The 15,397-nt window shown below is 38.3% G+C and overlaps 1 protein-coding gene across 1 annotated transcript in view; it reads left to right on the top strand.

Annotated features, from left to right (window-relative positions):
- Positions 1–15,397, top strand: part of CENPP (centromere protein P) — a 220,135-nt gene that overhangs the window by 8,240 nt on the left and 196,498 nt on the right. The window contains exons 2-3 of the mRNA XM_024732977.1: positions 6,614–6,795; positions 9,293–9,381. Coding sequence (XP_024588745.1) covers positions 6,614–6,795; positions 9,293–9,381 — 271 coding nt within the window. The remainder of the gene's footprint in view (positions 1–6,613; positions 6,796–9,292; positions 9,382–15,397) is intronic.

The raw sequence follows: 15,397 nt of genomic DNA, 5'->3' as shown, positions 1-15,397 counted from the left end.
GCATCCTCTGGCCTCCTCAGTCTCTGCAGAGGATTGTAATTGGGCCCTGAATGTGTGTTTAATGATAAGCCTGCCACTCAGGCTCCAGTTCTGAAGATAAGCTTATTTGTCTCTTTCACAGTAAGATTAGGCCTGCATTTTAGTCTGCTATATCTCCACTGTGCCCTGGGGCCATTAGTCATTTAAGAACTATTTCTCCTTTTGTTACAGTGCTACAGGACCCACAATAAGTTCTGCTGTAAGTTCTGTTGACTGCCAGAGCCCAGTGAATAAGAGGTGTCCAACTGGGCAGCAGCCACAAAAATCAGGATTCCAGAGAGTGCACAAACTCCTTTCCAGGAGATACTGGTGATATGGAGTAAGACAGAGAGAGAGAGTACAAAGATGATGCTCTGGCCTCTTTCTTTGGAGGTATTTAAGTAGGCTCTTGTATGATGTTAAATTGGAAGTCTTCAGGCCAAAGCTTTAAGGTAAGGAAGTAGGCCTCTTAAACAGAAACACTGGTTGCTTTTTTGTTGGCTGCCTCTGTGCTGAGTTCCGGGGTAGGTGAGTCTGCATGCATGAGCCCTTTAAGAACTGTTTCTCAGTTCCCTATAGTGGGGGTCCCCAACCCCTGGGCCACGGACCACTACCGGTCTGTGGCCTGTTAGGAACCGGGCTGCACAGCAGGAGGTGAGTGGCGGCAGAGTGAAGCTTCATCTGTATTTACAGCTGCTCCCCACAGGTCACATTACCGCCTGAGCTCTGCCTCCTATGAGCATTATGGTAAGTTGTATAATTATTTCATTACATATTACAATGTAATAATAATAGAAATAAAGTGCACAATAAATGTAATGTGCTTGAATCCTCCTGAAACCATCCCCGCCCTCCGCCCTGGTCTGTGAAAAAATTGTCTTCCATGAAACTGGTCCCTGGTGCCAAAAAGGTTGGAGACTGCTGCCCTTTAGCCTTGTGAATCTCATGGATCCAAGGCTTGTTGGCTTTCAAAGCTAGATATTTTAGGGACTTATTTTAGGGCCTCGCAGGTGCTGGTCTTAAAATTTGGGGTGCCAGCTGTGCTGTTCACACCTTTCACTCCTCAGGGAGCAGGTCGGGGTTGTTAGTCCCTCTTGATTGTGGGTTGCCGTGCAACAGGTGGCTTTTATGTGGATTGTGTCTCAGCCTCTACTGTCCATTTCAACATAGGCTTTTTCTCATTTGCCTGATGTGTAGGAGCTGCTCAGCTAGTTTTTGGGTTTCTTTCAGAGAAAATTGTTTCATATGTACGTGTAGATTTGGTGTGACTATGGGAGGAGGGTGAATTCATCATCCTCTTATGTAGCCACTTTGAACGTAGAACTATTTCTCCCTTCAACTGTCTCAGTTTTTGCTTTGAAATATAGTCAGCTCTGTATCTTCAGGTTTCATATCCACAGGTTCTGCATCCATGGATTTTGGTATTTGTGGTGAGTCAAGGAACCAATACCCTACAGATACTGAAGGAAAACTGTATTTTGATATCTGTCATTAGGTTTGTAAATGTTTATAATTTTTATGTCTTGCTGTATTGAACCTTTCATTAATATATATATTTTTTTCTTTGTCTCTTATAACCTCTTTTGACTTAAACTCTATTTTGTTTGTTATTAGTATCCCCAGTCCTGCTCTCTTTTGGTTCCTTTTTGCATGGAGTATCTTTTTCCATCCTTTCACTTTTAGTCTTTGTATCTAAAGTGATTCTCTTATAGACAGCATATGGTTAAAGCCTGTGGTTTTATCAGTTCTTCCAAACTCAGTCTTTTGTTTGGAGGATTTAACCCCTTTACATTTAAATAAGTATTTATAAGGAGAGATTTATTTCTGTCATTTTGCTCTTTGTTTTTTTTGTGTGTGTTCCCTTAAGCTCTTTTGTCCCTCATTTCCTGCATTTCTGTCTTTTGAGAAGTGCTTAAATTTCTTTCTCATTTGCTTTGATATATATTCTTTAGCTATTTTCTTTGTGGTTTTCAGAGGGATTATAAATAAAATGCTAAAGTTACAACACTCTTAATTTGAATTTATACACACCTCATTTCAATAACATACAAAAATTCTGCCTGCTTACAGCTCCATCCCCACTGTTTTTGTTTTTTTATGTCACAGAATTACATCTTAATACTTTTGTACCCCTGAACATAAACTAATAATTCTTTTAAATGCATTAATCTCTTAAATTTTGTAGAAAACATGGAGTTACAGATGAAAGTTATACTCATAGTACCTTTAGACTAATAATTTTTTAAAATGTTAAATCATGTAGGAAAAGAAGTTCAGTTATAAGCCATTGTTACCATACTAGTAGATTTTATATGCCCATATACTAATTTTATTGAGATCTTTATTTCTCCACATGGCTTCATGTTACTGTCTAGTGTACTTTTATTTTACTTTACAGAACTGCCTTGAGCATTTCTTGGAGGTCATGTCTAGTGGTAACAAACTTCCTCAGCTTTTGTTTATTTGAAAATGTGTTGATTTCTTCCTCACTTTTTTTTTTTAAATATTTATTTATTTGGCTGCACCGGGTCTTAGTTGCGGAACACAGGATCTTTAGTTGCAGCATGTGAACTCTTATTTGCAGCATGTGGGATCTAGTTCCCTGACCAGGAATCAAACCCAGGCCCCCTGCATTGGGAGCTCGGAGTCTTAGCTGTTGGACCACCAGAGAAGTCCCACTTCCTCACTTTTGAAAGAAAATTTTGCCAGAAGGATTGTTGGTTGATGGTTTTCTTTGTTTAGCACTTTGAATGTATTGGCCCGCTGTTTTCTGGCCTCCAAAACTTCTGATGAGAAATTTGCTCTTATATTATTGAGGATCCATTATATGTGATGATTTGCTTTTCTCTTGCTGCTTTCAAAATCTCTCTTTACCCTTGGTTTTTGAAAATTTGATTATGTCTCATTGTGACCCTCTTTGAGTTCATCTTATTTAGAATTAGTTGAGCTTTTTGAATGTTAGCCTTCATGTCTCTCATCAAGTTTGGGACACTTTTTACCATTATTTCTTTTTTTTTTTAATTTTTGGCTGCATTGAATCTTCGTTGCTGCATGCAGGCTTTCTCTAGTTGTGGCGAGCGGGAGCTACTCTTTGTTGCAGTGCGCGGGCTTCTTATTGCAGTGGCTTCTCTTGTTGCGGAGCACAGGCTCTAGGTGCGCAGGCTTCAATAGTTGTGCCATGCGGGCTCAGTATTTGTGGCTCTCAGGCTGTAGAGTGCAGGCTCAGTAGTTGTGGCACATGGGCTTAGTTGCTCCGCAGCATGTAGGATCCTCCCGGACCAGGGCTTGAACCTGTGTCCCCTGCATTGCCAGGTGGATTCTTAACCACTGCACCCCCCTAGAGAAGCCCTTTACCATTATTTCTTCAAATAGTCTTTCTTCCCCTTTTCCTCTTGCTTTTCCTACGGGTACTCCCACAATGCATATGCTGGTCCTTGTGGTTGTGTCCCACTCGTCCCTTAGGCTCTGTTTGCTTTTCTTCAGTGTTTTTTCCTTCTGTTCCTCAGTCTCCGTTTCCAGTGTCTTATCTTCAAGTTCACTGATACATTATTCTGTCTGCTCAAATCTGCCTTTGAATTCCTCTGGTGAATTTTTCATTTTAGTTATTGTACTTTTCAGGTCCAGAATTTCTTTTTGGTTTTCTGTCTTTATACTGATGTTTCCATTTTGTTCACAAATCGTCTTCTTAACTTTCTCCACATCTTCCTTTATTTCTTTGAGCATCTTTAAGACTTCTGTTTTAAAGTCTTTGTCTGATATATCTGCCATTAAGTCTTTTTCAGGGACAGATTCTTTTGAATATTTTTTTTTCTTTGAATGGGCCATGCTTTTCTGTTTTTTGTATGCCTTGTGATATTTTGTTGAACACTGGACATTTTAATTTAATAATGTGGTAACTCTGGAAATAAGATTTTCTCCCCTCTTCCCCAGTGTTTGCACTTCTTTGTTGTTTTAGGTTGTTTTGTTGTTGTTGTTGTTGTTGTTGTAGGCTGTCTGTGTGCTGAGGATCAGCCTGAAGTGTAAACTTAATGTCTAATTATGTCTTTTCTGAGCTTTTACTTGGGTATGTGCAATCATTTTCTAATTTTCCCCACATATTTAGTTTGATTTTTCATGTCCTAGTCTTTAATGTCTGACTCCTGAAAAAGAAAAGACAAAAATGATGGTGGGAAACAAAAAGCAACAACTCTTTAAATATTCTTAACGCTACCTCAGCCAGAGGGTAGGGGCTTGCAGCAGTGACTACCCTCCTCTCTGTCTGCTTCTCTGTGATGAGCAGCCGCAATCAGCAACTGGAGCACAGATACTCAATATTTGGCGGACAGAGTCTTTTTTGCCCACTCTTGCTCCCCTAAGCTGTATGCAGGTGGCTCGAAGAACATGTGCACAGCTGCTTGCCGTGTTGTTGGAGGGGGTGTGGGTAGCTACTACTGTGCTAAGAGCTGAAATTGCCCACGATTTACTGTAACGTACGTTTAAGCCTTCTCCATGAAGTTACAAGCCTTCAGCAGTCTCCAGAGTTCCAAAAAAGTTATATCAGACAGATTCTGCCACTGCAATTGCTTCCTAGTTGGGGAGATAGGTTCCTGGTGCTTCCTACTCTGCCATCTTCATAGAATCCTAGATCATTGAGTTTTAAACTCAAGTCTTGTGTAGATTTGCTGTTAAAGAAAAAATCTTCTTGTGAACATCTAATTTTGGGCAAAAAAAAATATGCTACTAAGACAAATTTGCAAATAATAAATAAAACTACAAAACCATAAAACCCATATCCCCAATTCATTCAGAATAGCATCATTAATTGCAATGGACCAGTGATGTTTTGCTCACAGTAAGTTACTGCTATGAATGAGAATATGCAGGTTATCTTTTTATTTTGTGGTAATATATACATAACATAAAACTTACCATTTTAACCCTTTTAAAGTATATAGTTTAGTTCACATTGTTGTACAACCATCACATCATTATCTATCTCTAAAATGATTTCATTGTCCCACAGAGAAACTTTGTACCCAGTAAACAATAACTCCCCATTTTTCCATTTCTCAGCCACAAGTTCTTTCTTGAGTTCTGCATATCTGTCCTTTAATGTGATTACTTAGTTCTCTTATCAGTTTGCTCTTTTGGAAATACCTTGAAATTTTTATCTGTAGTTTGCTGTATCATTATTTAGTATTCACTTGGAAGGAACTCATTTATATAAAGATTATCTCTGTTCTTTTGTTCATTAGCTTTATCTATTTAATTTTCAAAAAGCAAATACAAAAGAGCATGTTGTAGTCTCTCAGATGACATAGAATATACTTATAGTGATATTTTAAATTAGCATTAAAACAAAGTTTAAAAAATTTCTACAGACTTTATACAAGTTTTGAAATATGAGTGTGAAGATACAGTTAGGTTATTCTTTATAGACATGGTATATGGTCATAAGAACATAGGCTAATGTAGTGGAATTAGAAAAGGAGGGATAGCTATGTGGGGGAGCAGAAAAGATGACCTCAGATCCAGATGTGAGAGAAGTAATAGAGCAAGGGTGATCCTCAAGAAATGGAACCTGCTATAGCAGGGGACAGATTTTATCATTAACAAGAGTAGGGAAATTTGAAGGAAAAACTAATTTGAAGAAGAAAACATTTGATGCTTTATCAAGTTAAATCTACCTTGCAGGAAGAAGAGATGATTAAAGGTGTGTTTTAGGAGTTACTGGCATAAAAGAGCTGAGATTAATCATCAGATATTCTTCTGGAATGAGAGAATGCATATTCAGAAGAGCAGAGGCAAGAGTGTTAGGGTTTTCTTCTAATATGGGAGACAAAAAGCAGGGACAGTGGAAGACCCAAGATGTAAAATGAGAATCAGGATAATCATGCCCCAGAAGGAAAGGAAAGCATGTTTAAGATAGTGGAAGTCAGCAGGGTAGAATGTAGCTGATAGCATGATGGCAATAAAGGATTACAAAAAATAAAATATCATTTAATGCGATTATTTGCTGAAATTTTACTTTTTTCAAGGAAAACAGCTATGTTTTCAGTCAGAATATCTGATTACAGTGTTGTTTAGAGATTATGCTATTCGTTATTTGTTTGGAATTTTTACCTCTATACTCTTCAGTTTCACAAGAATCTCTTTCTGAGTATAAAATGCTTTGTGATACTTCACTTGTTTTAGAAGTTGAAGCTAGTTGATTTATTTTGTCTTTGGTTCATCATATCTTTTAAAATAGTTTGAGGCGTCTTGGGATATCAGACATTTAGGTTGGAACACTTTAAATATTCCAGCCTAAACAGACATTTTAATTTTACAAAGTACTCCTGTTATAATTTATTTTATAGCTGTTTCTAATATGTAGGAAAATGGTATTATAACTTGGTTAGGTTTGTTTTATATTGAGATTAATGATTGCAGTGTTAGTAGCCACATTGGTTTTAAGAAAAATCTTACTGGCTTTAAGAAAAATCTTACTAGTTTTAATGGGAAGAGAGTAAGAAGGATAAAATGGGAATGGTTTGAAGAAATTTATAGATACTAGTTGAAACACTTATTAGTGGTTTCTTAATTGAAGTAATTATTTGTGGTATTTGCTTTTTAGAAAATCATTTCGAGAAATATACCAAGCAGATTCTGAAGGATGGGAATTGTCAAAAGATCTGAGAAGTCATCTTGGACATTTAGAATCAGAACTTCAGTTTCTAAGTACGCTTACTGGCATCAGTATAAGACATTACTCCAAGAAGACAGAGGACCTAACGAGCACTGAGATGACAGAAAAGAGTAAGCATTAGTTTCTTTCTTTCTTTTTTTTTTTTTTTTTTTTTTTTTTTTTGGCTGCACTGTGTGGCGTCTTAGTTTCCTGACCAGGGATTGAACCTGGGCCCACGGCAGTGTAAATGCTGAGTCTTAACCATTACGCATCCAGGGAATTTCCAGAGTAAGCATTCATTTTAATCTAGAAGTGGTACTGAAGTTTACCTTATTATACATAGGAAATTGGTTGCCTTATCGCTGAATTAAAATTCTGCAAGATAATGATTTGAATGTGTGGTTGTGGTAAACTTGTTTTGTCAAGTGTCTATTCAATATCACAGTGTGTGTAATACTCTTAAAAGCTGCCTGAGGTAGATATTAAAGAAGACACAGTCTGTCATTATGTAACTTAATAGTCAAGTAACAGCCATTAGCGACTTTAAGAACAGTAGCAGCATTAATTTGTAAATCTTAGCTGTTGTTCACTACTGACATGAGAGCTGTGTCATCTGTGGTACTCTGCTACTAATGAGCATGGCCTTGTGGCCAAGATAAATATTTCAAGAACTGGACCATTTGGCAGAGGAGGGTTTCTGGTCCCAATGACTTACGTTTTATTACCAAGGATCTGTGATGCACTAACAAGTAAGGGGAAGCTAATTCAGCTGTGCAATTGGTTGTTGGGAACTTGGTTTAGAAGAAGGAATCACTTTAGGAAATGCTTCCTGATTTTTCCACCAAAATAACCCTCATGACCAGGGAGAGGAAGAGTGACCCTCAGAAGGTGGTGGGCAGCTCACCTCAGTGAAACTTTGAATTACATGTAGAAATGAAATTTAGACCCTTCAGGTACTTGAAAGGAATAGATGGAATACAGAGAATATGGAGAGTGAGATTTTACTGTACAAAAGTCTCACTCTTTCTTTTTGAGCCCCAGGTTTACCCCATCTGTAGAGGTACTTGGTGGTGCCCATTCAGAATGCCTTTGAATGGGCTTGATTCTGAGCTTTCCCCATTGCTGGCTTAGGTTTTAATTTTCCTGGATCTGCCAGGTTAGTTCCACTTTTTTATGTAATATCTAGCTTATCCATCTGCTTTTCAGCTTCTAAAATTAGGTTACTCTCATCTTTTTCTCTTTATCCTTGTAAAATTGTGCCCTTCTGGGGGAAGGGGCAATATAAGTGTAGATTAAGAGGTACAGACTATTAGACATAAAACAAGCTACGAGGATATATTATACAACATGGGGAATATAGCCAATATTTTATAATAACTGGAAATGGACTATAACCTTTAAAAATTGTGAATCACTATATTGTCCATGTGTAATGTATGTGTATTGTACAGCAACTATACTTCAGTTTTTTAAAAAAGAGAATTGTGGGGACTTCCCTGGTGGCGCATTGGTTAAGAATCTGCTTGCCAGTGCATGGAACATGGGTTCGAGCCCTGGTCCCGGAAGATCCCACATGCCGCGGAGCAGCTAAGTCCATGTGCCACAACTACTGAGCCTGTGCTCTAGAGCCCACGAGCCACAACTACTGAGCCTGCGTGCCACAACTGTTGAAGCCCACTTGCCTAGAGCCCGCATGCCTCAACTACTGAGCCCATGTGCCGCAACTACTGAAGCCCGCGCGTTCTAGCACTCACATGCCACAACTACTGAGCCTGTATGCTGCAACTACTGGAGCCTGCATGCCTAGAGCCCATGAACCACAACAAGAGAAGCCACCACAATGAGAAGCCCTCGCACTGCAACGAAGAGTAGCCCCTCAAAAAAAAAAAAAAAAAACTAAATAAAAATTAAAAAGAGAATTGTGCTCATTTAAAAATACCTTCATTAGCAAAAGTAGATGGTAATAAAGTCAGAGTAATGGTTATCTCTTGAGGGGGACATAGTGTATAGCCTGGAAAGGGCATGAAGGAACGTTATGGGGTACTTTAAACTTTCTGTATCTTGATCTTAGTGGTGGTTACATGGGAAACGCTTGTATATATATATATATATATATATATATATATATATACACACATATATATATATATATATATACACACATATATATATCATGATGTATACTTAAGAACAGGGCATTTTATGCATTTGAGTGTATTCATGTTTTACCTAAAAAAATACTTTTGCTGTCATTTTAGTAAAGTTTTGAGAGTTAACTGAGGTAAATACATGGATTTAATTTATTGTCTAACTAGGTCTAGATAATGTTGAAAAAATGAAAAATACCTAACAGTTATCATGATTCAAGTTTGTCTAGGGTCATACTAGCATGTTTCTGTTTCTTACCTTAATCTTTGGTATAATCGATAACTAGAAAGTACAAGTTGTCTTTAATCTTATTTTGCAAAGGCGATCAATTTGGTCCACATTCTTCCAGGTATTTTCAATGCAAATACACTCTCACACATATACCCACGTATATTATAGGTATCCACACAAAATTAAATAATAGATATTTAAAGGAAATTGTTATTTTCAAACAAAAATATTTATTTTTATGATTTACAGGTATAAAGAAAGTTCTGCAGAGACACAGATTATCAGGAAATTGCCACATGATTACGTTTCAACTTGAATTTCAGCTTCTGGAAATCCAGGTAAATTAAGAATACATGTGGTAGATAACACAGATTCTGCTGCTATGAAATAAAAACTCCCACACCCCAGTCTTCAGCAGTGGCTGAGTTGAGGAGACGTTCTTGAGCTAGGGCCCCCTCGTAGCACATTTGTGCAAAGTGGTACCATTAAAAATAAATTTTAAGTATGAATACCCCAGCAACTGTGTGCAGTAGGATTGTTGCTGAGAGCATAGTGCTTTATTGGAGGGCAGTTAGTAAGATGTTCCTGGGCTTCCAGTGCAAGCCCCAAGGTCATGGGAACAGTCTTGGATGCCCTCAGTCATCAGCTGATATCTCAGTCATCAATTATCTATTAGTTATCTATTGCTGCTTAACATTTTCTCCCAAATTTAACAGCTTAAACCAACAAAACACATTTATTATCTCACCATTTTCTGTGGGTCAGGTATTTGGGAGCAGCACAGTTGGTGTTCATGCTCAGGGCCTCTCCTATAGTTGTGGCCATGTGGGATCACTACAGTCTGAAGACTGCTCAGGGCTGGAGGGTTAGACTTCAAGGTGGTTCACGGTTATGCCAGCAAGTTATACAGGATTGCTGAGACACAACATAGGAGGAAGATACTCTTGGTAGGATTTTCACATAAAATCAGAAAGCAGACAGAATATTAACGTGCAGCCCCTGGCCAGGATAGGGCAGAACAAGACTCAGACATCTTCAAAGTCTGGCTCCAAGAAGAATGGGATCCAGGCATAATTTTGAGAAATGATCAATCCTGGGCACGTGCTTTGATAGCAGAAGGCAATTTCAACCCGTTGGTTTTATGAGTTTGGGCCTACAGAGAGTATGTGTAGAGGAGAGGAACAGGGAAGGGCAGGCACGCTGCCTTGGCCTCAGTTCGTCAGATAACTAAAGTGGATGTAGACCAGTTGTCACAACCAAGTCATATGGATCTGCTGCTTGCTTGCATTCACAGTCATGTGCCTGGGTTCCTCATGCTTATCCTCAGCCACAGAAACAGCCTCAAGTTGTCCCTTTTTGTATGCAACAGGAGTTGATGTCACATATCAGAAACTGTCCTCAACTAGTCAAGAGTAACTGGGTCCAGGTGTCCGGGCTAGAGATTTTGCTTCTTGAGAACTCTTTGCAGTCTATGTCCGTGGTTGTCACCACAGACCCCGGCAGGCTGAGAACTGACTGAGGGATATCTAGGCCTCTCATCTGATGGCAGAGTTTCCAGCTTGCTCCCACCTCAGAGTATCCCCGTTTAGTCTGTCAAAGTGACCAAGAACATCCACAGTGTGGCATTGCCAAAGCCGGTTGAGTAGGATGTCATGGACCTGGGTGATGAGTGTCCCTAGGGAAGGTATACTGATCCCAGGTTGGCACCAGGCCTTAGAGCCATGCAGAGTCACCAAGATGATATTGTAGTTCTGTATGACCTCAAACATCATCTGCTGAAGACTAAAACAGAATATGGACCCAAATGGGTTGATCTCGTTTAGGATGAAAAGCCCATGCCAGGACTCCAGACTTCTCCTTTGTGTGGCCCAGAAATTCCTGGATGTTGTCTCATTGCATAAGGATGCATAGTTGGACAGCTGCCTTTTCTTTCTTTATGGCTAATGTAATCCTAAGCTCAGAGTGGTGAGATACCAAATGCTTACCTGCATTCTGGCCTCCATTAATGGCCAGGCCTATAATCTGTGTCGGGTTGGCAGAGTCAGAGGTCTGAGGTCTAGTTCCATGTCTGAGAACATCTGCACTATCAGTGTATACATTGTCCAGGAAACTGCTCAGGGTCATCCTAGTAGCCTTGGGGTCCTACAGGCTTTTTCTGCTGTTGGCATTCACCTTTTTTATAGTCACTTCCTGACTTATCTGGAGAGAAGTTAGACTGCTAGCAAAATTAGGCTTCTCCTTGGGAGGATATCCACAAGTCCAACAGAAAAAAGAAAGACCATCCTCTGAAGTTGAGGTGAATGAGCTGCTCAGTGGAGCTATACATTCCAGGATAGGTTGTGGCCAGATTGATTAGTGTGCTCATTAGTGGGGCTTTGGCCTGAGAGATAAAATAGACTGGAATATTTTAATTTCATTTTGTTGAAGTTCTGTACTGTGGTCACCTTAAGCCTCTGAAGAAAAGCATCAAGTGGTAATTTGATCACATCATGAGTTAGATCAAGGATGAGGTTTCACTTTGGGGGCATTTTTTATAATGCGACGTGCTTCTTAAGAATGGCTATTACCTGACCAGAGGCATTCCCAGCATGAACTGGCACTGGGCCCCTGCAGCTCCTGCAGTAGCTTAGCTTGATGGTCCTGGGTGGCCACCATGAAGCCACATAGACAGGACTAGAGCCATGTGAGCCCTACCATACAGGATCTGCTACCCCTGCTGTCGTGGCTATGCTCCCTACCTCCTACCAGGCAGTAGTGGCACCAGCCCAGACCTCACCTTTTAAGCTAATATTCTGATCCTCATACCACCAAAGCATGATTGAAAATTTTGTAACCATTTAGTATTGGCCTAAAGTTATACTGTTAGCTCACATGTTGAATGAATTAGAATTAGTTGAGCTGCACATAACAGAAAACTTAAAAATAAGGGAGGTTCAAAGTACTAGTTTATTTCTCTATTGCTTAAACAAAATTGCAGGATATGTTTTCAAGGGCTAGTATGGTGGTTTCATGATCATCAGGCTCTGCCATCACCCATGTGACTTCCAAATCATAGTGCAGTTATCACTTTAGCATTTCAGACATCAGGAAAGGGCTGGGCAAACCAGGGCTCACCTTTTCCATTGAAGGACACTTCTCAGAAGTTGTAACACCCATAATTTTCACCTACATTCTAATGGCCAATAAATTAGTGCAAGGGAGGCTGGAAATTTAGCCTTCATTATGCATGGCCATGTAGCCAGTGAAAAAATCGGAGCAAGAAAGAAGTACAAATATTGGGGACTACCAGCAGTTTCTGTCCCACATGCTTTAGGGGATGCAGGAAAAAAATATATAAGGAGAGGAACAATTTATGTTCTTTGAAAGACATAGAACACAGTAATTGCTGAATCTCTAAAGGGACATAAGTTGTCATTATATACATTTCAAAGTATGTAGGTGCTTTTCAACTGCTTGGTTTTACCTAATTTGCTACAAAAAGAGCATGCTGTCCCAGGCTATGTTAAGAACACTCCCTTTCTCTCTGCACCTTTCCAGTTTTATGATTTTTATTATTTATTGGTAAACCCTCAGATGTTCTAGACCTACTTGGATAAGTATATTTTTAGAACTATATCTCTAATGGAATTGCCAGGTTAAAGCAGATTTACATGTAAATTCTGATTGATAGTACCAAACTGCCTTCTAAAATAATTTTACCGTTTTACGTGTTGAGCAGATTTTTATAGTTGAGACTGATAGAAAAAAAACAGTCATAAATAAATAGCAACCTTCTGTGTTCTAAAACACTTTTTTAAACAAAATTTCCACTAGAGGGTGACATTTAACTATCAGAAAATTAAAAAGTAACCTAAACAATAAAATTATCTTACTTGTAGAATATTGTTATAATAAAATCATGGTAGTACAATGTTAGAAACCAAAGTGACCTAAAATCATATTAATAGAATGCTGGGACCAAAAGTGACCTTATAGATTATCTAGGTCAACCCTCTTATAGGGAAATACACCCAGAATGTTTGAATGATTACCCATGTTGGCACAGCTATTATTGTCAGATGCAGTTGGAACATACAACTCTTTTCCCCAGATTTACTCTCTGGTGTTGTTAGTGCTAATGTACTGTTTGTGAGGAGTTGCAAGAACATTAGAATTAACATGTGTCAGCATTCACAGTCCATGCAGCATAATAAGTCAAATGGGTGGCAGTTTCTGGGGGAAGTGACAGTTAAGTATGTTTTCATAACTGTTCTCCCTGAAATGCAATGAAATGAAAAAACAAGATTCAAAAATAGGGAAAATTTTAAATTAAAAAGAATATTTGGTCCTGGCACAACTTCAACTACTGGGAGCTATAAAAAATAAAATTGGCAGCTTGGATAATCATAAAGGTTTGAGAGACAACCAAGAACTAGGGCAGGGTTGAACAGTAAGGTTCATCTACACAAGGCCAGCCCTTCAAGACTGGAGAGGTGACTGTTTCATGTAATGCAGAGAAACCAACATAGATAATCAAGTAAAACGAAGAAACAGAGGAATATGTGTGAAACAAGAAAGAATAAGATTAAACCTCAGGGAAAATCCTTAACGAAACAGAGATAAGTAATTTACCTGATAAAGAGTTCAAAGTAATGGTCATAAAGATGCTAGCCAAACTCAGGAGAAGAATGGATAAACACACAGAGAACTTCAACAAAATATGGAAAATATAAGAAAGTTCCAAACAGAAGTCCCCAAGCTAAAGAGTACAATAACTGAACTGAAAAATACATTGGAGATTTTAATAGCAGACAGCATGAGACAGAAGAAAAGATCAGTGAACTCAAAGACAGGGCACAGGAACTCACCAAGTCAAAGCAGCAAAAACAAAAAAGAATGAAAAAAAAGTGAAGATAGCTTAAGGGATTTATGGGACAACATGAAGTGTGCTAACATTCACATTACAAGGAGTTCCAGAAGGAGAAGAGAAAGGGTCTGAAAACATATTTGAAGAAGTAATGGTGGAAAACTTCCCTAAACTGTGAAAACAGTTCTCCAGATCCAGGAACCCCAGAGAGTTCCAAATAAGACAAACCGCAAAAACCCCACACTGACACATTAAAATTAAAATACCAAAATTTGAAAACAAGGAGAGACTCTTAAAAGCAGCAAGAGAAAAACAATTGTTATGTACAAGGGAACACCCTAAAGACCTTAAGCAGATTTTTCAGGGGAAATTTTGCAGGTCAGATGAGAGTGGCATAAGTATTCAAAGGGCTGAAAGAAAAAAATTTCCAACCAAGAATTATCAACCTGGCAAAGTTAGCATTCAGAATCGAAGAAGAGGTAAAAGAATTTTGTGGATAAGCAAAAGCTAAAGGAGTTCATCACCACTAAATCAGCCTTAAAAGAAATGTAAAAAGGATTTCTTTAAGCTGAAAAGAAATGGCAGTAATTAGTAACAGGAAAACATGAAAGTATAAATCTCACTGGTAAATGTAAATATGTAGTATAGGTAGTGAATTCATCACTTATAAAGCTAATACATAGGTTAAAAGACAAAAATAGTAAAAACAACTAACTACAATAATTATTTAAGGGATATACATGATAAAAATACGTAAAATGTAAAATCAAGAACATAAAATGTTGAGGGGGAGAGTAAACATGTAGAGCTTTGGAATGTGTTTAAGTTGTTATCAACTTAAAAGAGACTGTTGTAAATTTAAGTTGTTATTTGTAAGCCTCATGGTAACCATAAAGCCAAAACCTATAGTAGATACACAAAAGGTAATGAGAAAGGAATATTAGCATACCACTAAAGAAGGTCATTTAACCACAAAGGAAGAAAGCAAGAGAAGAACAGAGAAACTACAAAACACTAGAAAATAATGAACAAAGTGGCATTAAGTACATACCTATCAATAATTACTTTAAATGTAAATGGACTAAATTCTCCAATCAAAAGAAATAGAGTGGATGAACAAATAAAAAACAAGACCCCTCTGTACGCTGCCTACAAGAGACTCACTTCAGGTGTAAGGACACACACAGACTGAAAGTGAAGGGGTGGAAAAATATATTCCATGCAAATGAAAACCAGAAGAAATCTGTGGTAGCTATACTTATATCAGACAAAATAGACTTTTAAAAAAGGCTGTAATAAGGGACAGGAGAGTACTACATAATGATAAAGGGGTCAATTCAACAAGAGGATATAACATTTATAAATATTTATGCACCCAGCAGAGGAGCACCTACATATATAAAGCAGATATTGACAGACCTAAAGGAGAAACAGACAGCAATATAATAATAATAGGGGACCTTAAATTGATCACACATCAATGGATAGATCATCCAGGGAGAAAATCA

Source organism: Neophocaena asiaeorientalis, unplaced genomic scaffold (genome assembly GCF_003031525.2).
Source record: "Neophocaena asiaeorientalis asiaeorientalis breed wild unplaced genomic scaffold, Neophocaena_asiaeorientalis_V1.1 scaffold778, whole genome shotgun sequence".
NCBI lineage: Eukaryota > Metazoa > Chordata > Mammalia > Artiodactyla > Phocoenidae > Neophocaena > Neophocaena asiaeorientalis.
The sequence above is the reverse complement of the archived record's forward strand: the minus strand, read 5'-3'. Positions and strand labels throughout refer to the sequence as shown.